Here is a 24599-nt window from a genome sequence, read left to right as displayed (position 1 = left end):
GTTTCAAACCCACCCAGATTCTAAATTCTGATGTTAAGAAAGTTAGAAGGATAGCCAGCACTGCTGTTTAGCTCTGGGGGTGTGCTGGGACTCAGAACTCTTTTGGCAATGATCTATTGGGGGTGCTTAACACATATATCAGTTATCAGGAAAATGTAAACAAATCTAAAATTTGCGGAGTCCCCTCAGTCCAAGGACTAGGGCCCAACCCCTCACTTTGCAAATGACCTGCTGGACAAAGAGGGTAAGGTAGAACAATCAAGGATACAAAGTATCTTAGTAGGCACAGAAACAAAAAGAAAGTGTGAAGCTGTTGGATATCCAATTTCAAACTGGACATTCTTGAGGCCCAAGGGTTTCAGTGTGTGGACTGGTCTCAGTTGATGTAGAAGATGCCTGTCAAGCTATTCAGAAATGGCCTGTGAGCGATGTGGAGGAACTGGTGAACAGTCCAAGGTAGGCACAGAACAGACCCTGCCACTGCCCATCTGCTATGGGGTTCAGAATTCCCACCATGAAAAATGGTGGAGGGAGGGAGCGTGTCCTTGGTGTAAGTAACAAGAGTCTCTTTAGACCCATCTACAAGGGATATTCACATTGATTTTTTACAATTTAAGCTATATTTAAAATTTGTCCTTCCAAAATACATCAGTACAAGGTACCAGGGGTTAAGCTTGGCAGAAAAATGCACACCTTAGTGGGGCCATGGGTCCGAGCACCGAGACCACAGAAGAACAAGAACGTTTCCACTCAGGGCTAATGTAAGATAGTACAATTTCTTACCTTACAGTCACTAAGAGGCCATTACAAAATATATTCTAGTTCTAACAACAACCCAAGTTATGATCAAAGTTCCAACTAAATGCAAAGAAGTAAAAGAATATTATCCAAAAATATGAAATGACATCAACTGACAGTGATGAGTAGCAAAGTCATCTCAAGAATGAGACAAAATGCCAATACTTCCACATTAGACAGAACTGAGACCAGCTAATCCACTGCAATTTTTGACCGGCAGGAATATCAATGAACTAAAACCAAAGAAGTTACAAAGCTTCTCTTGGATATAATCAAATGAACTAAACCCTCACCAAGTTCCTTGCAAACAGAGGATGAGTGTGACATTAACATAATAACTAATATTTAACTTAGGTGTCCTTTTGCGGGGAAGTCTGCTTTGGAATTAAGCTGGACCAATAGCTAAGAGGGCACATCTAGAGCAAACTCAGAAAGGACAGATAGTAACTGTTCATTGGTTGTCTTTTTATAATGATGTGGGTGGATCCTGTATTCACATTGAGTGCACACTATCTGCGAAGCTCTCTCTGTACAATAGGGAACCCAGGAGGCACAGCTTTGGCCTCCAGAGATCGGGGGGTCGGGGAAGCAGAGGGCCACCATGAAGATAGGGTGCGTGAACCTGAACCTGATCCTATCACTGAGTAATCCCTAACACTGCCATTTGACCTTCAGAGCACCATAACCAAAGAGGCAACCCCCACGAGCATCACCAAGTGTGCGCAATCCCTGTGAGCACTGTAAGGGGATACGGGCAGCCCCAGCCACCTCGGGGAGTCAGGCACTGGCTGAGTTCCCTTAGGAAAATCAACATCCCCATGGGTGAGAGAAGTTAGTGAGGAATAAAAATTAAGATGAAAACATTTTGAATTTTTATCAATCTCCCCAAATAAATTATAGGCATCTTTGTAAATATACAAATATAAGCAATAAACTTTTAGATTAGAAAACAAAACAGTATCTCAGCCAGCACCCACAAAGGCAGACAACACTTATCACTGTGCAGTGGTCTCAGACTGTCCAGCTCTTCCCCTTCTTACCAAGGCCCAGCTTCTGAGGAGAAGGAACTGGTGACTGAAACCCTTGGGAGCCTGAGCCCCAGCAAGGAGCTCGGGGCTGCTTGCACGCAATTTCTTGGCTGTTAGCACATATTGAACGCTTGTTCCAGTTTAGTGCAACAGTTGATTTAAAGTGGACTCCAGTTAGAAAACTAATTTCAAGTAGAAACAAAGGGCGATATAGAATTTCAGTTCCTCATCACACAACTTTCTTTCCTTGAAAAGATCTTGAAACTTACTTGATCAATTCTCGTCCTTCAGAACTAATAAAATATTCAACCAGCCACTGACAAGCATCAAAACTTTTGGACAGCAATGCTTCAATGGTAGCGATCCACTCTTCAGTGTCAACCCTTCAGAAACAAAGGCAGTAAGGTGAGGAGGACGAACCCAGTGTACCCCATAGAGTCTAAGGCTGCCAGGTTTGTACTGGGGAGGCTAAGTGACCTCAGGACTCTTGACCACCAGGGACGCTGCTGGCCAGTGCTTTGTGTTTTTGGTCCTTGTGATCTGAATTAATTGTGTCTCCCTCCCCTGAATTAATAGAATGCACAAGTAGTTTAAATCTTAAAACTTTTATCTTCTGGGGCCAGAGAGATAGCATGGAGGTAGCGCATTTGCCTTGTATTCAGAAGGATGGTGGTTCGAATCCCGGCATCCCATATGGTCCCCAGAGCATGCCAGGAGCGATTTCTGAGCATAGAGCCAGGAGTAATCCCTAAGCGCTGATGGGTGTGATCCAAAATCCAACCCCCTCCAAAAAAAAAAAAAAAATCAACACAGGGGCTAGAAAGATAGCATGGAGGCAAGGCCTTGCATGCAGAAGGACGGTGGTTCAAATCCTGGCATTCCATATGGTCCCCCAAGCCTGCCAGGAGCAATTTCTGAGCATAGAGCCAAAAGTAACCCCTGAGCACTGCCGGGTGTGACCCAAAAACTAAAAACAAACAAACAAACAAAAAAAAAAACAAAAAAAAATCTTTTATCTTCTGCATTTTCTTAAAAAAGAGCTGTGGCTTTTTCAGAGGGGGGGGGGAAGCCTGACCTGAAACATTATTTTTCTTCATTAACTGATGTTTACAAAATGTACCTTTTTAGAATAGGTTAGCAAATCAACACTTTCACACTTTTCTCCTATAGCCACTAACATCCTATTTTATTGGATAAAGTATTTTGGAGACCTGAGAGCTTAGTGATCAGCGATAATATATTTTACACACATTTGAACTAGCATCTATTTTTGGTTTCTAGGCTGTGCTCAGGGTTATTCCTAGCTCTGCATCCAGGAATTACTACTGGATTTTTTTTTTCTTTTGGTTTTTGGGTCACACCCGGCAGCGCTCAGGGGTTACTCCTGGCTCTACGTTCAGAAATCGCTCCTGGTAGGCTCGGGGGTCCATATGGGATGCCGGGATTTGAACCACCGACCTTCTTCATGCAAGGCAAATGCCCTACCTCCATGCTATCTCTCCAGCCCCACTCCTGAATGGTTTGAGGACCTTATGGGATGCTGTGGATTGAACCTGGGTCAGCCTCATACAAAGCACATGCCCTATCCACTATTGCTTCAATCCTAAGAACCAGAATTCTATCCCTGGCATTATATGTTGCACTCTCCAACCTCTCACTTTTCAGCACCACCCAGTGTGGCTTTGAAAGCCTCCAGCACTGTCAGGTCTGAGCAGCACCACATGGCCAGGGTTCAGAATTGTTGTATCATGAGAGGTTCCTCAGGTGCCCTTGAGCACTGCCTGAGAGGCCACCATACACATACAGGGTATGACAGCTATGTTAGTCATGATCTCACACTACCCTGCCACTCCTACACCTCCAAATGATAGATGCAAGCAAAAAGAAAAACTGGGTTGGAGAGATAGCACAGTGAGTAGGGCATTTGCCTTGCAAGTCACCAACTCAGGGTTGATCCCGGTATCCCATACAGTCCTCGAGCCTGCCAGGATTGATTTCTGAGCATAAAGCCAGGAGTAACCCGAGTGCCCGGATAGGACCCAAAAAGGCAACATAAAACAAAACAAAAAAAAGTAAAACATATGCATAATTTGAGCACTTTCACAAATAAAAAATTTCCTTAGTTAATCCAATGCTCAGCAGTAATAGCATTTTGTCTCTTTGAGTAAAGATAGATTTGATTATTATGCATACAAATTAAGTTGTCACTGATTTGTTTTCTTCTCAGGTTTCCTGTCTGCAAACCCCCCCAACTCTCAGGTCGTGGAGAGAGAGTACAGGGAATAAGGTGCTTGCCTTTCATGCAGCCAACCTGGGCTTGATCCCCAGAACTGGATATCTGAGCACCTCCGGAGTGATCTCTGATCACAGAGTCAGGGGTAAGCCTGAGTAAGCCAGGTGTGGCCCATCAACCCCTCCCCACCGCCAAAATAAAACCCCCAACTCTCTGATGAGGGAAGTCAGTGAAAGAGAAAAAGAGAAAGGAAGGATAAAGTAGCAAACTGGTCTCCTGATAAATCATTCTTCTTGCAGTTTCTTTCTTCAGGTTCACACACAAGCCAGCATGCTGCCCTTAGCGATCCACTCAGAACCTGCAACTTAGCTGGCAGCTAGCAGGTTCTGAGGAGAAAGACCATCTTTGAGGAGGGCTGGAGAGAGTACAGCAGGTAAGGCACTGCTTTGCAGGGGCAAACTGTGGTTCAATTCCCAACATTCCATATGATTTGCCAAGCATTGTCGTCCAGTGTGGCAAAACACAGACCCATCATGGGGAACATGGCAGTCAGTGTTTGCAGGCGCAGTGGGGCATATGCTCTCTTGGTCACACCTTTGTGACATCCCACTATCAAACCAAATTCCCTTTTCTGGCACTCAGAAAGCAAAATAAGAGCAAGCTAGGTCTCAGCTCAAACAGTTACTTCAGGTCCAGGTGCAACATTTTTTTCCCTCATTTCTGAGGAAAGTGTGCTCCAAGACTCGATTCAGATATTCTCAGTTCCCTAGAACAATTCCTGTTATTCTATATATTTTCCTCTCTCCTCTGAGAATTCTAACGTCTTCAATACTTTCCCGATTCTCCTATCTGTGTAAGATTTTGCTCAATTTCCAAAGACATGGCTTTTGTACCCTGCCTCAGAGCACAAATACCTTTTTATTCCCCCAAAGAGGCATCTTTTTTTTAATGTATTCTTGGGGGTCACACACACTTGGCAGTGTACAGGAATCTTTCCTGGAGGGGCTCAGGGATCAAACCCAGGCCAGCTGAGTGCAAGGGAAGCACCCTATCTGCTGTTGTGGTGCTGGTTTTATCTTTCTTACTAGATTAGAAATCCCATAAAGATAATAAATCCTAACTTAATGAGATATTTCAGTATTTGCCTTTACACTGTTTTGAAAAGTTGGAATTTCCAAGCTTATTATAACTGAATTAACCAGCGCCTTTTTGTTGCAACGGATGATTTTTTTTTTTTTTTTTTTTGGTTTTTAGGCCACACCCGGTAACACTCAGGGGTTACTCCTGGCTATGCGCTCAGAAGTCGCTCCTGGCTTGGGGGACCATATGGGACACCGGGGGATCGAACCGTGGTCCGTCCAAGGCTAGCGCAGGCAAGGCAGGCACCTTACCTCTTGCGCCACCTCCCGGCCCCGGATGACTTATTTTTAATGTTTTACTTCTTACCTGAGTTTTTTCTTTGTCCGGAGGTAAGTTTGAAACAGGAACTGAATGGCAAGCTGCAAGCTCACCTTGGCCATGCCAGGGTAATACGGGTGCTTTAGTTTTGTCTGGGGGAGAGGGAGCAAAGAGAGACTCTTTGAATGACACACAATAAACACCAGAAGAAACAACTAGCTGGATCATCATAGGAAATATTCCATTTAATTTAAAGACTCAGTTTTTCATAAAGCCCCTTCAGAAACTGCCCTCAGACTAGAGTTCTAAGAGGTACCTACACCATGAAGGCTTCTCCCCTTTTTGTGAAAAGAAAGGAAGGATTTGAAAATTAACTTTTAGTCTCATAAAATCTGATTATGAGCTAGAAGAAAAAGGTACTTCCACAAAATCTAATTTCTGATTTCATGGTTAATATCAAAACTTAAGGCTACTTAACCTCAAGTGATTCGAGACACTTTATTATTTATTTATTTAAACATACTAGGTGGTGCTAACAACTTACTCCTACTCTGTGCTCAGGGATTGAACCCAGGCCAGCTGACCTTGTGCAACGTAAAATCATTCCTCCCCATTATCCTCTCTCTAGAGTCCATCCGAGACGCTTTAGAAACTCAGATGCACTGAGAGCCAAAATGTGAAACCACAACTCATTCACAACCCCCAACCCAGATGCTGCCTGACTTCAGCATCAACTGGGAAGCGACAGGGCAGGGCTGTCTGATGTCAATCATGAATGTGGACATCTGGGGCCAGGAGGAGGCTTCTAGAGTGTCACTAAAAGTTATTCATCTGTGGTCTTTATTTCCCCACGCACGACTGATCAGTACTTACAGCATTCAGTGATGCTAATGACAAAACAAAACTGAAATAATCACTACTGTATACATCTCTGTTCTTCATGAACTTGAGGTTTTCATCTCTCACCATCTGCAAAAGAAGATCACCAAATGTTTTCAGGAAATGAAAGATATTAAATATGTGGAAATTTTTCTGGTAACATATTAGATAAGGTGAAAAGAATCTGTCAGGGATTTGAGCCAAATACAATGGTGCCCAGGAACACCAGGGATCAAACTGGGGTCTGCCACATGCAAGGCAAACACCTTAACCTGTTCTATACAACTCTCTAAATGTATTTTATATTAGGTATCACTGATGATAAAGACCCTCTATCAAAGTTTGAATTAAAAAGAAGAGAGATAGTAAATCTTTCAAATTTAAGCTGGCTGTGGGCTAGGAAGATGGCTCGAAAGGTGGGAGCACATGTCTAGATGGCAAAGCCCCCTCAGCAACCACTGGGTGCAGGCCTGATGGCCATGGGGACGTACTCTTTCCTCTCTCTCTCTCTCTCTCTCTTTTTTTTTTGGTTTTTGGGCCACACCTGGTAACGCTCAGGGGTTACTCCTGGCTATGCGCTCATAAGTTGCTCCTGGCTTGGGGGACCATATGGGACACCGGGGGATCGAACCGCGGTCCGTTCAAGGCTAGCGCAGGCAAGGCAGGCACCTTACCCCTAGCGCCACCGCCTGGCCCCATCTTCCCTCTCTTAATGAAAGTCTCCAGCCTCAAATTTTTTGGTTTTGGTCACAATGCTTTTGTACTTCGCATACAAAGTCAAAACTGGGCAGTTAATGAATTTAAATCCTAGCTCTGATACTGATGAATCATTTCTCTTTTGTGAGCCTCAGTTTTTCCACCTGAAAAGGGGGAATAAAACCCACAGCCATGCTAAAGAAATGGCTCATCAGGTTGAGCACCTGCTTTTACATGCAAGAGTTCTGGGATCCATTCCTGGCACTGCTAGGTGTGGCCCTACGATAAAACAAAAAAATCCCTGCTACTCCACAGAAGTATTTTAGGACTTGTTGCAGTGGTCCTCAAACTATGACCCGTGGGCCACATATTGTATTTATATCTGTTTTGTTTCTTCATTGCAAAATAAGATATATGCAGTGTGCATAAGAATTCGTTCATAAGTTTTGTTTTTACTATAGTCAGACCCTCCAATGGTCTGAGGGACAGTGAACTGGCCCCCTGTTTAAAAAGTTTGAGGACCCCTGGTTAAAGCATAGACCATGTAATACATATTCAGTAATTAATAATCATCACTGTTATACTGTTTTACACAAAGTTATGAAGCTTAACTTATTTTTCTTCAGATCCATAAATCAACATGTTTCTGCATTGCTCACTCCCCTTTTAGGGCTCTCCTGTGGCCACCCAGTCAGCATAGTATGGTCAATGGTCAGGAGCCAGGTGGGTCAGAGGACACAGCGTGAAGTGTGTCTCCACCCACCGAAAGTTTGCAGGATGCCTCTAGCCCTTCCCAAGAGCCTGATGCTGATCTGGTTCTTGCTCCCCTCAGACTCTTTCTTTGGTTCTTACCTGGTATATTCGGACAGGCATTTTTTCAACGAAGAGGCCTTTCTTCTCTCCCTTCTTAACCAGTTTGGTGAGGATAGAGAGTCGGTCACTGTTAGGCCTATGGGGTCGTGGAGACGACTGAGGGGAAATTTCTGGAGATGATGGTGCTGACCTAAGAGACATGACCAGAAACCTGTCTGTTTGCGGCACCTTTTGTCTCAATGGCTGTGCCACCCTCACGACTCCAGAAATGAGGCTTTGACATGTGACAGTGATTCTTCTGGTTTTCATATTTGGCATAGAAAAACAAACAAACAAAAAACAAAAAAACAACCACCCAACAAACCCTGCATGGCTCAGAAAGATGCTGGGAAGAGTAAAATTGTGGTTGGCATGTGAGAGACACAGGTTTCAGGCCAGGAACTCAAGGTCCTCCCCTCATACTGTTTGAGCAACCCCAATCTTTGCTGGGTGTGGCTCCCAAGAGCACCCAAGTAAACAAAACCAAGTCTTCCTGGTGAATGCTGGTGCAGATTTGTGCTTGGGATATAACCCTATCCAAGAAATTCTAGGACTAGAGATAACATGCAACCCGGAATAAAATCCCTTATACGCATGTTTCTAAACACTGTTTCTGCTAAGAAAGCAACATGTCTGGTGTGAAAAAAAAGGACTGAAGGAACATTATAGAACTTCTCTCTAGCTACAGATCACTTTAAGTCAGACAAAATAATACAGGAAAAGAGCCCAAAATGCATTTACAAACCACAGCAACCCACATGGATGAGCACTCACAGTGAAAGATCCTCGGCTTCCTGCCGCACTACGCTGACCCGACTTTTCTTTGGTAACACGGGGGAGTTTTGATCAGACACCCTTTGGTAGAAGAGCATGTAGGCATTCCAGTATCTCCGGCGAACATCAGTATAGGGGTTGGCTTTACAACAAGACATGGAGAAAGAAGTGTTGGTCAGTAAGGGTGGTTTCACTTGCCTTAATAGCCTAAAAAAAGTATCAAAATGATACTGGCTCAAGTGTTGAACATGGACATAGTATGTGTGAGCCTGAATTGAGTCCCTGATCCACGGGACATGCTCTCTCCCTGCAATAATGATGGGTAAGGCTCCAGGTACTATCACAGCATGAGCAGATCTTGGTGGGAATGGACCCAGGACTCTGAGCACTGCATGGATAATGATCCTCAGTACTATTGTATTGTTGGATAGGAACTGAACAATCCTGCCCGGATAGTTGAACAGCAGGTCCCCCAACATACGTAACACATAATAAAACAATGTAAAAATTTAAAAAAAGCATTAAGTTTTGTGACACAGGACAGGGTTATAACTGATCCCACTAACAATTTCTGTGTATAATAGGTAAAACTATAGTCAGAAGATAAAGATTACATCCATGAGATGCAAGAAATCTTGGTACGGTATCAAATGAAAACCCAAAGCTTCTCACACATCTCCCACTGAAGTTGTAGGAAAGTACTGGAACATTTTTTGACAAGTAACACAGACCTGTGCTTTCGGGCTACCAAAGTCTACGTATATAGCTTCAAAATATAGGTGCTAGAGATATATTCTGTAATTAACCATACATCTTTATAGCTGAAAAAAATGTCAAAGTTTTAATAAGCTACTTCTTTGAAATGAGTTTTAAGGTTGAAGTTTGCATACTAATTTCTCTTTGACATTATTTCTTCCTTCTAAAAAGTCAGTCATCTCTAGACTGTTGTACAGAATTATTTGCCAATTTTTAAAAAAATCTAATTTTTTCTATTGTTATGGTTTAGTGCGCTGAGGTTCTAAAACCTGAGCCATATTCTAAGCCCCTTAAATAGTTAGGGGGTGGAAAAAGTGAAGGAGGCCCTCAGTGATTAAGGTGTTTGCAAGTTTAAGGCTGGGAATTTCTTTTTTGCAGGAGGAGCATGCCCAGTGTTGCTGTGCGGTAGAGCATGAGACTCTTAATCTCAGGGTCGTGGGTTCGAGCCCCACGTTGGGCGCCAAAATGCGGGGTCCTGAAGCCCCCCAGGGGGGCCCGGCCAGCAGGAATTAGCTGGGAAGGCTTCACAGACAACCGCACTCCTATTTTGCTGGGTAGAAGAACAACCACACCTGTAAAAATCTGAGAGAGGTTAATAATAAAGACCCAAGGCAGCGTCTCACTACTCAAAGGCAACTTTATTTGACTACAGCTCCTTCTTATATAGTGAAGGAGAAGGGGGCAGTACAAAGGTGATGTCAGTCATACTTTTGGCGCGAAGGCCCATACAAGGCAAGGATATATTTCAGGTTTCAAGGAACAAAGAAAGTAAAGCATTCTCCAAATAAGGAAATGGGCAGTGGGCTAGGAGGCAGGATTACCTGCAAGTCATGATGAACGTGCTGTTTCCATGGAAATTTCTAGTGACCTTCTAGCTACATTCCTAATTGCTTAACTATCAGGAGGTGGTGCAAGATGTGCTTGCCTCAGTGATCTTGAACAGACAATGTAGCATACACTTATTGATAATAGCCTAGTTCACTCCGGAATGTGGTCTTAAGGAGTGAGGCCTAGTTTCTGATAACGGTACCGGACAGTGTTGCTCTCCTCCGGGCTAGAGTTAATTATATCCTGCAGCTGCACATTCCTTTCTCTTTAGCTCAAAAACTCACAGCAAGACTGCATGTAGCCTTTAGGTAAAAGGCTGGACTATGGCAGAAAGAACAGCAAAATGGCCTCAAACAAGTCACAGTCCCCAACATTGCTGTGTCCAGGGATCATTCCTGGCAGGGCAAAGGGACCATATGTGATGATGGGGATAGAAATTGGGTCAGCTGCATACAAAGCCAGCACATTCCCCACTGTACTATCTCTCTTGGCATGAAGCTAAGAGTTTAATCCCTGGTATACCACAGACAAATCTGATAGCTCTATTTTGTGCCAGCTGTGATGTTCAGCTATGCCACAGCCAGGGGTATCAGACTTTCACCATAGGTTGTGACACCAGAGAGTACAATAACCAAAATACTTGAGTAACACAATGGGAGCGCCTGACCCCATGAGCAGGTGTGCAAGCAAGCTGGCAACCTGATGTATACCTCAGTGAGCACCATGGGGTGTGCAGGCAGCACAGCTATGTGTTATCGATGTCGCGGACTGCAGTATCAGAGCTGAGGGGGGATGAGGAAGACAAAACCCTGTATCCCCTGTAAGCAGCCTGAACATAGTCACCAATTAGTTTTCATGGATCTAGCTAGAGTAGCGAACAGAATCAAGACATCTTTTTCCCCCGTTCTAGAAGAAACCACTCCTTAGTCCAAATATTAACATTCTGCAGTTTTGCAATGTGGATCAGTGATAAACTTCCATGGATGTCAATCAAAATAATTAAGGGTCCGGAGTGGTGGCGCAAGTGATAGGGCGTCTGCCTTGCCTGTGCTAACCTAGTATGGACCCCAATGTCCCATATGGTTCCCCAAACCAGGAGCGATTTCTGAGCGCATAGCCAGGAGTAACTCCTGAGCATCACTGGGTGTGGCCCCAAAACAAAACAAAATAAAACTTAAAATATATATATGCTTCTGGGAACTACCCAGTTGTGTTCAGAGCCTCCTAGCAGCTCAGTGCTTGGGAGACCCATGTGGTGCTGGGAATCAAAGCAAACACTCAGCCCACTGAGCTATCTCTGCACCCTCTAAAGACATCCCTATCATTTCCAAGTCATGCTGTACCTAGGAAGTTTTCCAGATTTTCTTAACCTCCTAATATCTGGAGAAACCTGCAAACAATGACTCACAGAGGCTGCCACACCTGGAGACATGGGCAGATTTCACCAACAGGAAAATACAGACAATGGGTTAGAGGTTTGTGCAGGAGTCTTCTTCCAAGCACGAGAGTCGGGGAAGCTGTTTCCCAGCCCCCTGCCCTTCCAGAATGAAAGGGGTGTGGATGGGATAAATGGGCTGAGGATGGGGCTCTACCGATTGTGACTTTAAGTTAAGAATAGTGTTATCAGCAGAAAACTGAAGTAGAGAAGCAAAGGGAATGGAAAGTATCCATAGGAATACTCACTTTGATCATAAACTTTTGGTCTATATTCTCCTCCAAAGCATTCATATTCCAGTGTCTCATCATTGAGGTCATATTCTTCTATAACGGTGTCATTAAATTTATACCATTTTCCCTTCCCACATCCCCTAGAGCACAGAGAAAAAGTAAATGTTATAATGTTAAAAAAAACCCCAAACAAACGAACAACCACAGGTCCAGCATTGATCTCTACCAACTTACGAAAAAAGCAGGGAATTACCATCTGATAAAAGCTAGAAAATTTAGTCACAGCCATTTGTTTCAAAGCAACAGGTCAAACCACAAGGGTCTAAGAAGCCACAAACCCCGGATGAAATGAGCATCTCTGGAGTGTGCTGCCCAGTGGTTGAGAAGCCAGGGATGGGGTACAATGGCGATGTGGAGGGCAGCAGAGTGAGGAGTACGGGTATGTGCAGGCCTCTTACCGCCTGTCCTTGATGAAGGAGTAGTAGTGGCCGGCGTGTGCCTGTCCACTGTGCACAATAACGCCCACAAGCTCGTAGTTTTCTGTGAGGGCGACTTTCTTCCGTGGGGATCCACCACATCCTTGGTCCAAATTTCGTCCATTTTCACCAACCTCTGAGGATGAATCTTGGCGAGCCATTCCCGAAACGGTGTAAGGCTCCATATTTAGCATCCAGGGAAACTATTTTAAAGCAAAATTGTCATATTAATACTGACTAGTAAGCAATACTCAATGGTGTCAAGACACAACTAAGGGAGTTGGATGGTGTCTTCCCTACTTAGGCTAAGTACAAGCCTGGGAATGGCCCATAGGCCGGAAAAGACCAAGGGGTCTCCAGTGTGAGCATTATGAGTGTTTTATTTATGGAGGCTCTGGAGAAACAAGGGCTATTGTTTCTCAATTTGTCTAATGTATTTACATCAGGGACTGTGTATTCCTCAGATACTAAAGCTGAAAATATAAGAGACAGTGAAAGAGGGGAGGAAATCATGGCTATAAGAAATCCATGGAAAAATAAAGTTACCCTTATTTGCTCATCGTATTTGATGGAGCGTCCACTCTCCCAGTCAAATCCAAATCTCATCAGGTGAATCACCAAGACACTAGGTAAAGACTTAATACAGGTCCTTTTCACTGTTATTCTCTATGGGAAAACAACACCTAATTACCTCCATGGAGCAAATAAAGAAGCACAGTCATTAATACAAAGGTCAGAGTTTCAACAGACCAGTTCCACCATTTGGACAAGTGCTGGCATCATGGCTGAAACAGGAGCTTGCCAGTGATCTGACCAAGCAACCTGAATGCCAAGTACATGGATAATAAGCTTTCTTGCTTTCCAAAAGAGTCAGTGAATACCTTTTCTTTACACTTTTCACAGTAATATGCATTACTTCCTTCTAGAACTTCTCCTCTAACAAACTGGTCCAGCGAGATCTCCAAACTCTGACAAGATGTGACTCCTAGATTGAGAGCCATGAATGCTTCCTCACGCTCATACCTGATTAGGAAATATGAGAAAAACCAGGATCAACAATGAAGTGAAAAACCTTGGTATGGGGACCGGAGCAAAAGCAAGCGGTAGGGCATTTGCCTTGCATGAGGCTGACCCAGGATGGACCTGGGTTCGATCGATCCCTGGCATATGGACCCCCAAGAGTAACCCGAGTGTCACTGGGTGTGGCCCAAAAACCAAAATGAAAAAAACCAACCCCCCCCCCCCAAACAAAAAACCCTGATATGACCACGGTTCCTGAGCTGGAGCACAGAACTATACTTGGAACACACCTCTTCCCTTGTCCTGGAACAGTCCAGCGCTCAAGAAAAACACCAAGTTATACAAGTTCAGTTGCTTCAAGTTTTAACAAAGAATTTTTATAAATGGAAACCAAAGAACATGATCCAACAAACATACAGACATGTCCATGAGTCTCAACAAATATAAGATTCAGCGCACAGCAAAAGCATCACTCAAAAACAAAAGCATCACTTAAAAAATGAAAGTGGGGTCCGGGCGGTGGTGCTAAAGGTAAGGTGCCTGCCTTGCCTGCGCTAGCCTTGGACGGACCGCGGTTCGATCCCCCGGCATCCCATATGGTCCCCCAAGCCAGGAGCAACTTCTGAGCACATAGCCAGGAGTAACCCCTGTGCATTACCGGGTGTGGCCCAAAAACCAAAAAAAAAAAAAAAAAAAAAAAAAAAATGAAAGTGGTCATTTCCTTTGTCCACTGACGTTGTCACTGACCTGTGAGGACAGTCTTTACAAATCTTCTGATCAGAATAGATTCCCTGAAAAGTATTCTTAAAAATCTGCTCTCTCCCCATTTTCTGTGGAAATAAAAAGTCAAAATATTAATGGATGACCTCAGAACTTGTAAGTTATAGAGCCAGAATTTTATTTGCAGGAACCTAAGCTAAAGCACAGATTTCACTTTCGCCACCCAAATATCTTGGTAGTTCCAGACACTGAACTATCACCCAGTGGCTGAAATTCTCTTGGGAGGTTTATCGAGATGGAGAGTCTGTTCAGAACCTTGGCTGTGGGTTGTCCTTCTGCCCTTCAGCCCCAGGGGTAGGCCAGGAATGCTACCCCAGGAATGATTTTCTACCCAAGCCACCAGCTGCCACGTTAGCAGATTCTCCACAAACCCTCATCCTCTTCTGTTCCTTATAAAAGAGAGCTGTCGGGGCCCGGAAGGTGGCGCTAAAGGTAAGGTGTCTGCCTTGCAAGCACTAGCATAGGACGAACCGAGGTTCGATCCCCCAGCGTCCCACATGTTCCCCCCAAGCCAGGGGCGATTTCTGAGCACTTAGCCAGGTATAACCCCTGAGTGTCAAACGATTGTGGCCCAAAAACCAAAAAAAAAAAGAGAGCTGTCAAGTGTTCCTACAGCTGAGAGGTGCGGCAAAGGTAGGCACGATGGTTGGTGTCTATATCTCAAATATAACCTAGCTCAGCAGTCTGATCATGGAGACTCCACTTGGTGGAGGCAGAAAGATCTGTGTTTCAACAGCATCCCCTAACTTTCACTCTGCTCTGCGCCCAACAGAGAGCTTAGTGTGAGGCTGTGTTGAGAGGGCAGGCGGTGCCCAGAGGACAGGCCAATGATCATGCTAATCACTAAAAAATGACCAAGTTTACACTTGTAGCAAGGGTTCAATGAATTAAGGGAAAAAGGACTTTGTGATTTTAGTGATCTGTGTGTTTGTACATCAAACCTGGAAGCCAGGAAGGACAGTTGGGACAGTGCAGATTTCTGGCTCAACAGTGCCATTGCAATCCTGCAGCCTGTATGTGAGCACAGATGCTGCCTTCGTTACCTTAAGATACTCGTCCATCTGATCAATGAGACTTGTGAAGAACTCATAGGCATCCTGCTGCTCTCGCACGTAAAGTTCTTTGTTCCACATCTTAAAAATCTATTCAATAATGAGTGAATATGTTGTTAAAAGCAGCAATTAAAAAAAATAAAAACAGGAGACACCTAAGTACTAAAACCTTTAAAAATGCCAAATTCACTCTTAGAAGCAGGAGCTTTTGCTGTAATGTGATTAGCTTGGCTCAGCCACTCCTTTCCCCTGGCTGTACAAGTAAGTATTACATGAGGACTAAAGCTATGGAACACAGAGTTTTTTTTCTTTCAAAAAAACCACCAAGACCCAGAGCAATAGCACACCCGGTAGGGTGTTGGCTTTGCATGTGGCTGGCCAAGGTTTGATCCCTTGCATCCAATATGGCCATATGACCCCCAAGATGGCCAGGAGTGATTTTTGAGTGCAGAGCTAGGAGTAAACCCTGAACATTGTTGGGTGTGGCCCCAAAACCAAAACCAAAAAAACCCCAATCTCCTTCCCCCGCAAAAAAACTCAAAACCCATGGGGGAAGACAAGTTAATCCCATGAAACTCAATAGTAAAGAAATGGTTTGTTTTTGTTTTGGACACAGTGGTGCTCAGAGTTGTTCCTGACTCTGCTCAGGGATCATTCCTGGTGGGGATCAGGGAGCCATATGGGGTCCCAGGGATCAGATCAGGATAGGCTTTGTGCAAAGTCAGCTAGCACATTACCCACACTGTACAATATTTTGGGTCTCTAGGATAAATCAGTGTTAAAATTTTTAAAATAAATCATTAAAATAAATAATCAGTCACCTTATTTATTAAAATAATTAATTCTAACAATTAAAATCATTCATTAAATAATTATTCAAAACATTTATTAATTTACTTCGATAGTGAATTAGCATCGATTTAGAGGAATGATTTTCATAAATATTTCAAAGAGTTTGGCACAAGAATCATGATAAATATTCAAATTAGGATAAGTGGGCCAAAAGCAACAGAGTCTTGAGAAATGACCTACAGAACTGAGCCAAGGGTGGGCATAGGGATAATGGTGGAGTGTGGTATTAGAACACTTGTATGCCTAAAACTCTGCTGATTACCATAAAAAACTGCAGTCACCCTCCACAGATCTAATGTCTACATCTAAAGAGTTACTGGGTAGAGTACCTTCCAAAAGTTCTCAGGTACGTAATACTGCAGCTTGCTTTCCATCAGATGTCCAAAGAGAGACTGCACTTGATAAAACACACTGTCATCTGGATTGTCTGTGTCGTCATCTACTGAAAGTAATGACTAAAGAAAATGAAATAAGTCAGGAGTCATTCATTACCTGCCTTACAGAAAAGCTTGACCGAAGCACCTACATTTGATTTTTAGAAAGCTACATATATTAGGACATGGTCTCAATTCTGTGTGTTCAATGATTTAATATGCTTTAATTAAGATAATATTAATTAACATACTTTAATACATCCTAAATTTAGAACAAATCATCTCTTTGCTATAGAAAAAAACTGAATACAATAACATAGTAATAACAGTATCTCTATAAGAAGTTAAGTATATGACAATGAATATGCTGGCAACTACCGGCCACTGTCACAAAATACTATTATATTACTATAAAATGATAAAATGATTATAACCTAAATCCTAAAAATGTTCCAAAAAAGAAACTCATTATGTCACATTCATCTGTAAAGAGGCAGCATATTACCACAGCAGATTCGGAAAAATGTGCCAGTAGGGACAATATGTTGATAGAGATTTCAGAAATCCCCAACAGGGTCCCAGATATGGCAAGGCTGGGGAGCACAAACCTTGGCACCATACACATTAACAAAAGAAGAAATGCTGAATCAAATCTAATTCCTGTGAGTCTAAAGTGCAACAGAGAAAAACAGATTGATTTTCAGGTAACTTCTACATCATCACAGAAGAGGAAAGAGAGGAGCTTACCTCCGGGAGACCAGGCTGCATGTACAGCTGCTGGAAGACAGCATTCATGTAACACGTAGCACCACCATTCCTCAGCCCCACAAACCCTGAGCTGGATCTACTGTCCACGGGGGGAAGGTACTAGAAGAGAAGAGCAGAAATGGCAGAGTGAGGTTTCTCTGCCTCTAGTATATTTCCATGAAGCTGGATAAGATATTTGAGAGGATGAGCGGAGCAAAACTTACATTCATGAAGTGTGTCTGCTGCGCTGGTCTAAATGGAAAACACTACCATTCTCAGGGTTAGAGGGATAGTGCTTGCCTTGTATATGGCCAAATGGGGTTCAATTCTGGTATCCTCAATAATCCCCTGAATCACCCACCAGGAGTGATTCCTGAGTACAGAGTCAGGAGTAAACCTCAGAGGGTTTACAGCTGGGTGTCTCAAAACCAGCCAATCAACCAAACCCCTCCCCCCCCCCCCTAAGCCCCACTAATATTCTCAATTAAAAATATTTAGATTGCGGAGGCCAGAGAGACAGCTCAGCAGGTAGGGTGTTTGCCTTGCATGTGGCCTACTTGGGTTCATTCCCTAGAATTCCATATGGTTCCCTGCACCTGCCTGGAGTAACTCCTAAGAGCTGCTGGGTATGAACTATCCCTCTACCCAAAAAAAACCTAGATTGTTTATTTACACATTTATATATATTACAAAATGCCCAGCATAAACACAAACACATGTTTATGTTAAGCCATTACATAGTCATGTATCTCATTCTTTGGTTATCATTCAACACAAACTAAATGCCTACTTGGTGCTAGGCACTGGGATAGGTATGGAGACAACAGAATTGAACCTGGCCCTTTATGTCTAGGAGTGTATCATCTAGGAGGGAGTAAGGTATCAATCAAGTAAACTGATGAATATATTTATAAGCTGGCATTTAATATTCTAAAATAATAAATTTCTATGAAGTATTTGTATTTGGGCCAACTGGACAAAGGAAGGCTTCTATTAATCCCTCCTCTTTTTCTTTTGGGCCACCTGGCATTCAGAGGCCACTCCTGGTGGTTCTCAAGGCACCATAGACAATGCTGAGATCTATCCAGGTCACCCAGGTACAAGGCAAGTACCCTAACAGCTGTACAATCTCTTCAACTTCTCCCTTCCTTTTTGAGACAATGACTGATCTTCTGTTAGAATTCTTCTAACAAACATACAATCAAACAGGTAAATAGCATTACATACTACTCAAACATGTTTTCTGTGAGAATATAGAAAGGTGTGCTATAAGAAAAAATTATAATTAATAAAAGCTAATATTATACAAAGAAATATTTTCTTCATTATGATGGTGTGCTCTCTAAGCACAGAAAATAGTTACTGCATAGAATAAACATTATAGATTAAATGTTTTGGAATCCAAGGTCTCTAGTTTTTTTTTTTTTTTGTGGTTTTTGGGTCACACCCGGCAGTGCTCAGGGGTTATTTCTGGCTCCATGCTCAGAAATTGCTCCTGGCAGGCACAGAGGACCATATGGGGCGCCGGGATTCGAACTGATGACCTCCTGCATGAAAGGCAAACGCCTTACCTCCATGCTATCTCTCCGGCCCCGCAAGGTCTCTAGTTTATGGATCACATTTCACTTTGGAGCTACTTCAAGATAGTTTGTACAGAGGGAAAGGTGCTTGCCTTGCATGAGGCTGAGCTTGGTTCGATCCCAGGTACCACATATGGTTCCTTGGAAACTGCTAGGAGTGCCCCTGAGTGCAGAGTCAGGTAAGCCGAGCTCTGCTGGTGAGACCCAAAAACTGAAAGAGAAGAAAAAAATTTATTTCTTCTGCAGAATAATTGTCCCACCAAAAAATGCCTCTTATATAGAGGCAGGCAGGTGGGAGGGAGGGAAACACGGGCATTAGTGGAGATGTAGACACTGGTGAAGGGATTGGTGGAATATGAATAACTTTGTGATTTACTGTGGCTTAATAAAAAAAATTAAAAGTTTATTCTTTGAAGAAAAATTCTATTCTAAGGATGTCGCTTCTGGTGGTGAAGTGCTTATCAATAGTGCATTCAGGACATTTAGCTATCTACAACCTGTCACCTGGCATTGAAACTGTCTGCTTATAGGTCTGTCTCTCCATTCTAGGATGCCTTCCCTGATAGCTGGGACCACACCTTTGCCTTTGAGCTCCAGAGGTCTAACATTCTCACCCAGTCTTTGCTAGAGTTAAGTTGAGCACAGGCTGAACCAGGACAGTATTCATGTGTTTGTAGCTCTAGTATGGCACTGGGAAGAGCAGTTACTCAAAAACAAAGATGGAAATGTTATTTTTCATTAGATATAATTAAAGAAATTGAAAAGATTTCTTTTTAAATTTCATTTTGATATTTGGAGCCACACCCAGTGATGCTTAGGGCCTACTCTCATGGCTTGGTGCTGGAGGGTTATTTCCAGCAGTGCTAGGACCACAAGTGGTGCTGGGGCACTGAACCTGGGGCCTCGTATACAAAGCATGCACTCCAGCTTTTTGAACTCTCTCAGGCCCCCCAATATTTCCTCTTTAACATGTTACAGGGTATCATTCCATTGTACACACAAATCAATGTGAATATTTTGTTATAAAGATAATGCAACCAATTTTAAGACAAGACGTTTAAGAGATCATGTTAAATAAGTACACAGAAGTCTATAGCACACGTACATCAAACTCCTTGGTAAGAGCAGGGTCAGGCTGATGGTGCATAGAAAGCAGTTCTTTTGTGATAATTTGCAGGTTGGAAGGGGAGCTATCAGCCAACATCACAAGAACTTCATAGGCTGCCAATCGGCTATTCACTGTACTGCACCTGAAAACAAAACACACAAGTCAAGGTCACCTGTGTGTGATCTACTTCAAATACTCCTTAAGCTAAGTCAATAATTAACATGAAAGTACTAGAGCTACAATTCCACAAAAACGGTTAAGGCAGGTCTGAAGTAGAATTCTAGCAACTGAATGGCAAGTATTGACAGAACTCAGAAAGATGAGCTTTGAATACAGGGGAAATGAACATGCGTATGAGATACATATAATCTTGGCCTTAGAATACTCTGGAAACCTAAGTATCTAAATGGGAAAAATTAAAAAGGCATTAATCACAGCAGATGTCCATAAGAAACACCTTTTTTTTTTTTTTGGCCACACCCAACTCAGGGTTTATTCTTGGCTCTGTGCTCAGAGATCACTGGAAGACTTGCGGGATCATATGAGATGGCAGGGATTGAACTTGTGTGTGTGTGTGTGTGTGTGTGTGTGTGTGTGTGTGTGTGTGCGCGCGTAAGGTAAATGCTTTGCCCATCATACTGTCTCTCTGGCCTCATCCATAAACATTTTACATGTGCCTGCAGATTAAATAATGTTCAAGGTAACTGAGTTTCTGTCTTGCAAAAAAAAATGGCACAGAGGTACCTAAAAAAATAAGAGAGAGAGAAGAAAAATGTATGCCCCAGAAACAAAAAGGGGAGAGGGCATCGGAGAGGGTGAGAGGAAATCTGGGGACACTGGTGGCAGGAAATGTGCACTGTTGAAGTTATGACTAACTCAGTTATGAACAACTTTGTAACCATGGTATTTAAATATAAAAAATATCGGTACACTCACACTTAATATAAATAAAGTGGCACAGAGATACACAGCGTTCTGTAGGAAACGTGAAGCTTCCTGTGCTGCCTCACCCTGCAGAAGAGGTCTATGAGGGTTGGGTAGGGGGACGGACGGACAATGATTTGTTCTGGTCTCTGTCTGAGCCAGCCTTCTGAAATCGCAGGCAAGGAACCACAGAAGACAGGACATTAAAGGGAGTGTCTACAGAACTGTGGTCTTCGACCTTTCTACACCTAAACACCAGCACTGGTCTCAGACTGTTGGCTGAAACTCACTGGTGTAGGAACTACGCTCAGGAGGGGAGTGGGGCCTTGCTGATCAGTACTTTGTCTCCAAGGAAATTGGCCTGACCTTGCCTGACAAGGATACATTAAGAAGAACCATCATGGACATGGCATACACAGGCCACATGGAAGTTAGGGATAAAGTCATTTACTTCTGAGGAGCTTCTGTGTGTGCTTTAATTCCTCTCTGACTTTAAGGATTAGGTGGGAAAGGCTGTATTTTGGTTTAGGTTATGCTATTTTGGTTTAGGAATACTATTCAGAACATTGAAAGTGGATGAAACAAAATGTTTCCATTTCTATTCAAGGCACAATATATAATTGTTAACAAAAAATTCCTGTTGATATAAGTATTATATCCTTTTTTAAAGGAACCATAAACAAAAATTTGAAGAAAATTGCTCGAGGTCTTCTCTGCTCACTGACACTGGGAACACAGCAGTGTTGCCGCTGCTTTAATAAGATTTCCCTGAAGCTAGAACCAAAACTTCCAAGACTGAGGCAGGAAGTCCCAGACTGAGTGACTTCTTTGAAAGAGATACTGCTAGCAAAGGCTCTCTACACAGAAAAAGTCATATGCAATAAAAATCCCATAAAGTATTTTATTTAATTTTTTTGGTTTTTGAGCCATACCCGGTGATGCTCGGGGGTTACTCCTGGCTATGCGCTCAGAAGTCGCTCCTGGTTTGGGGGACCATATGGGACACCGGAGGATCGAACCTCGGTCCATCCAAGCTAGCACAGGCAAGGCAGACACTTTACCTCTAGCGCCATTAAGGCTGTCCCCATCTCAATAAATAAAGAAACATATGGAATATATAAACATGTACCACAAAGCTGAGAATTAATTCCAGAGCCTCAAACATACTGGGCATATGCTGCTGAATTATATATCCTTGATACTTTATAGGATTAAATTTATTTTCAAATTACATATGAACACCCCAGTCTTATCAGTTTTACTAAGCTAGAAAAAAACAGAATTAGGCAAAAGATGGCTCTTTTTCAGTTTCTCTCCCTCTCTTCCTCGTGTGTGTGTGTGTGTGTGTGTGTGTGTTTGTGTGTGTTTCTGTATGTGTGTGGAGCACAGCAAGCGGTGCTCCTATCTCTGTGCTCAGCAATTGCACCTGGCAGGCACAGGAGTTCATATAGGATGGTGGGGTGTAGAACCTGTGTCGGCCACATACAAAGCCCTACCTGCTGTACTACTGCTCCAGCCCTATCTTTACCCAAACTAGAGCCTCACTTATACAAGGAAGTGCTCTACCATAAATCACATCCTTAGGAAAAAACACTAAAGTAAGGCCAATATTACAAAGAGATCTTGGAAATTTCTACCTAATCTAAAACAGAACTTGATTCTGCAGTTACCACTCCAGTGGTCAGAGTGATAGTACAAATAAACTTTGAATAGTAATTTTTACTTGGTGTTAAATTTTGCAAGCCAGTTATTCAGGACAATGCAAAATTCTCTGTGGTTTAATGACACAGAAAATACATTGTTGAGGGCCAGAGTGATAGTACAGCGGAGAGGGCATTTGCCTTTTACGAGGTTGTTTCAGGTTCATTCCCTGGCATCTGAGAATTGCCAGATATGACCCAAAACCAAAAAAAGAATAAAAGGTAGTTTCCTTTCCTTGGATGTGGCGAACCCTGGTTCTATTTCCAGTATCACATATGGTCCCCACCAAGCACCACCAAGAACAGTCCCTGAGCATTCCTGGATGTTGCCCAAAACAAAATAACACAATTATTATCACTAGTAGTTTTAGTTATCAGGACACAGTAAACCTACAGGTTTCATGCACTAAAGCCCCTACATAATTCTCTTAGAAAAAAAAAAAAACACTTTTAAGAGATTTAGATAGAACCTATTTACTTTTGCCTAGGATATAATCTGTGGCTGGAGATAGTACAGGGGTCAAGGTACTTGACTTGTGTCCAGTTGACTTGTTTGATCTTCAGCATTTCATATTGTCAGAAGTGGTCCCTGAGCACAGAGACTAAACCCTAAGTCCTGTCATGTGACCCAAAAACTTTCCCTGCAAAACCATAACAATGCTTAGGACATCCCTCTCACAAATTCAATTTCCTTGGAATATGTTACAACTTATATTAGCCACATTAATATTCTTCCAGTCTGATTATAACAAATGTACCAACACAATTGGCTTAGCACTTACTGTATGCCAGGCAAGTTTTATGCCATGCTACTTTATGCTCATTTCTTAATAGAGTGGATAATATCTTACAAGCTACATATACCCACAAGGTGGAAGACAAACTGCAAGTTAAGAAAATCTTTTGTGGAGACTAAAGTTTCAAATTAGGATTTTTACCAAAACTGAACACAACGTGCATTTTCCATACTTTGGATGAAAGTCCTGTTGGCTGATGGCGGCACTGCCAGCTGGAGAATGACTATTTAAAATGATTCTAGAAGCTCGGAAAAGGAAGTCATCTAACAATGGTTTAATGAGTGATGAACCTGGAACAGAGCAGAACATTCACGTTGAGGATAAATATACAGTTAGACTCAAAGACCCTGTCTTGAATGTTTATGTCAATGCTTCAGGCATCTGGCTATGTCTGATGCTTTAACTCTGTGCCTCACTCTAGGGCAAAAATCACAGGGATGGGCAAGACAGAAATGGAATATAAAAATACTATAAAAAATACAGTTCCTCATTCCCAGGATCCAAGCCTCTACCAGAGAAGACCTACCACTGCTTTGGCATTGACTGACTCCAAAGAGTACTCCCAACACCCAGGTGACTCAGCAACAGTCTGCTGAAACTAGAGGATACTCCACATCAGCCTGACATCAACAAAAGAAATGCACAGAATCCAAAGTCTTTAAATATAAAAGTCTGATACCAACTATAGCTAAAGTGTGAAAAAGTTTCACCGGGACCTTGAGAATGACTGGAGTTGGATAGACTGGTATGCCTGGAACCCAGAATCTGTCTTTTGCCAATAAACTTCTGGGGTGAGGCCTTTTTGTAATCAGGTCAAGGATTTTTTTCCCATTTTTTCCATTTTTCTGGACCTATGCAAACATTGGCGATTGCCACTATCACACCTTTACTATACTTTTTTACTCTTATCCTTTAAGGAAAAAAATACAACTTACTGAACTTAAAAACAAATTACTGTAGTAGAAGAATGCCTGTCTCGAAAACAGGCAGGGGATGGGAAGGGGGGAGAGGTAATGTTGCACTGGTAAAGGGGGGTGTTCTGGTTATGACTGTAACCCAAATATGATCATTTACTTAAATAAAAATATATTTAATAAAAAATAAATTAATTAATTAAAAATATATAGTTCTTGCCTTTTTGAACTTATAACTAAAGGTCCAATTTTCACTTGAGAAATACAAGTGCCAAGAATACCACATGACAGGATCATTTCAGCAAATAATTCTTTCTCTGGGCATTGTAGAGAATTGCTTTATTCAGGGAAAAAACTAAATAAAT

General features: G+C 42.6%; 1 protein-coding gene across 1 annotated transcript in view; it reads right to left on the bottom strand.

Annotated features, from left to right (window-relative positions):
- USP24 (ubiquitin specific peptidase 24) overlaps positions 1–24599 on the bottom strand; it is a 140153-nt gene that overhangs the window by 19187 nt on the left and 96367 nt on the right. Inside the window, 15 exon segments of the mRNA XM_049775466.1 lie at positions 2096–2209; positions 5506–5609; positions 6331–6426; positions 7885–8035; positions 8659–8800; positions 11926–12050; positions 12369–12589; positions 12933–13052; positions 13268–13409; positions 14154–14236; positions 15230–15328; positions 16420–16545; positions 17212–17331; positions 19897–20041; positions 23493–23610. Of these exon segments, the coding sequence (XP_049631423.1) occupies positions 2096–2209; positions 5506–5609; positions 6331–6426; positions 7885–8035; positions 8659–8800; positions 11926–12050; positions 12369–12589; positions 12933–13052; positions 13268–13409; positions 14154–14236; positions 15230–15328; positions 16420–16545; positions 17212–17331; positions 19897–20041; positions 23493–23610 (1906 nt within the window).

This window comes from Suncus etruscus, chromosome 6 (genome assembly GCF_024139225.1).
Source record: "Suncus etruscus isolate mSunEtr1 chromosome 6, mSunEtr1.pri.cur, whole genome shotgun sequence".
NCBI lineage: Eukaryota > Metazoa > Chordata > Mammalia > Eulipotyphla > Soricidae > Suncus > Suncus etruscus.
Note: the sequence above shows the minus strand (reverse complement) of the source record. Positions and strands in the feature narration are given on the sequence as shown.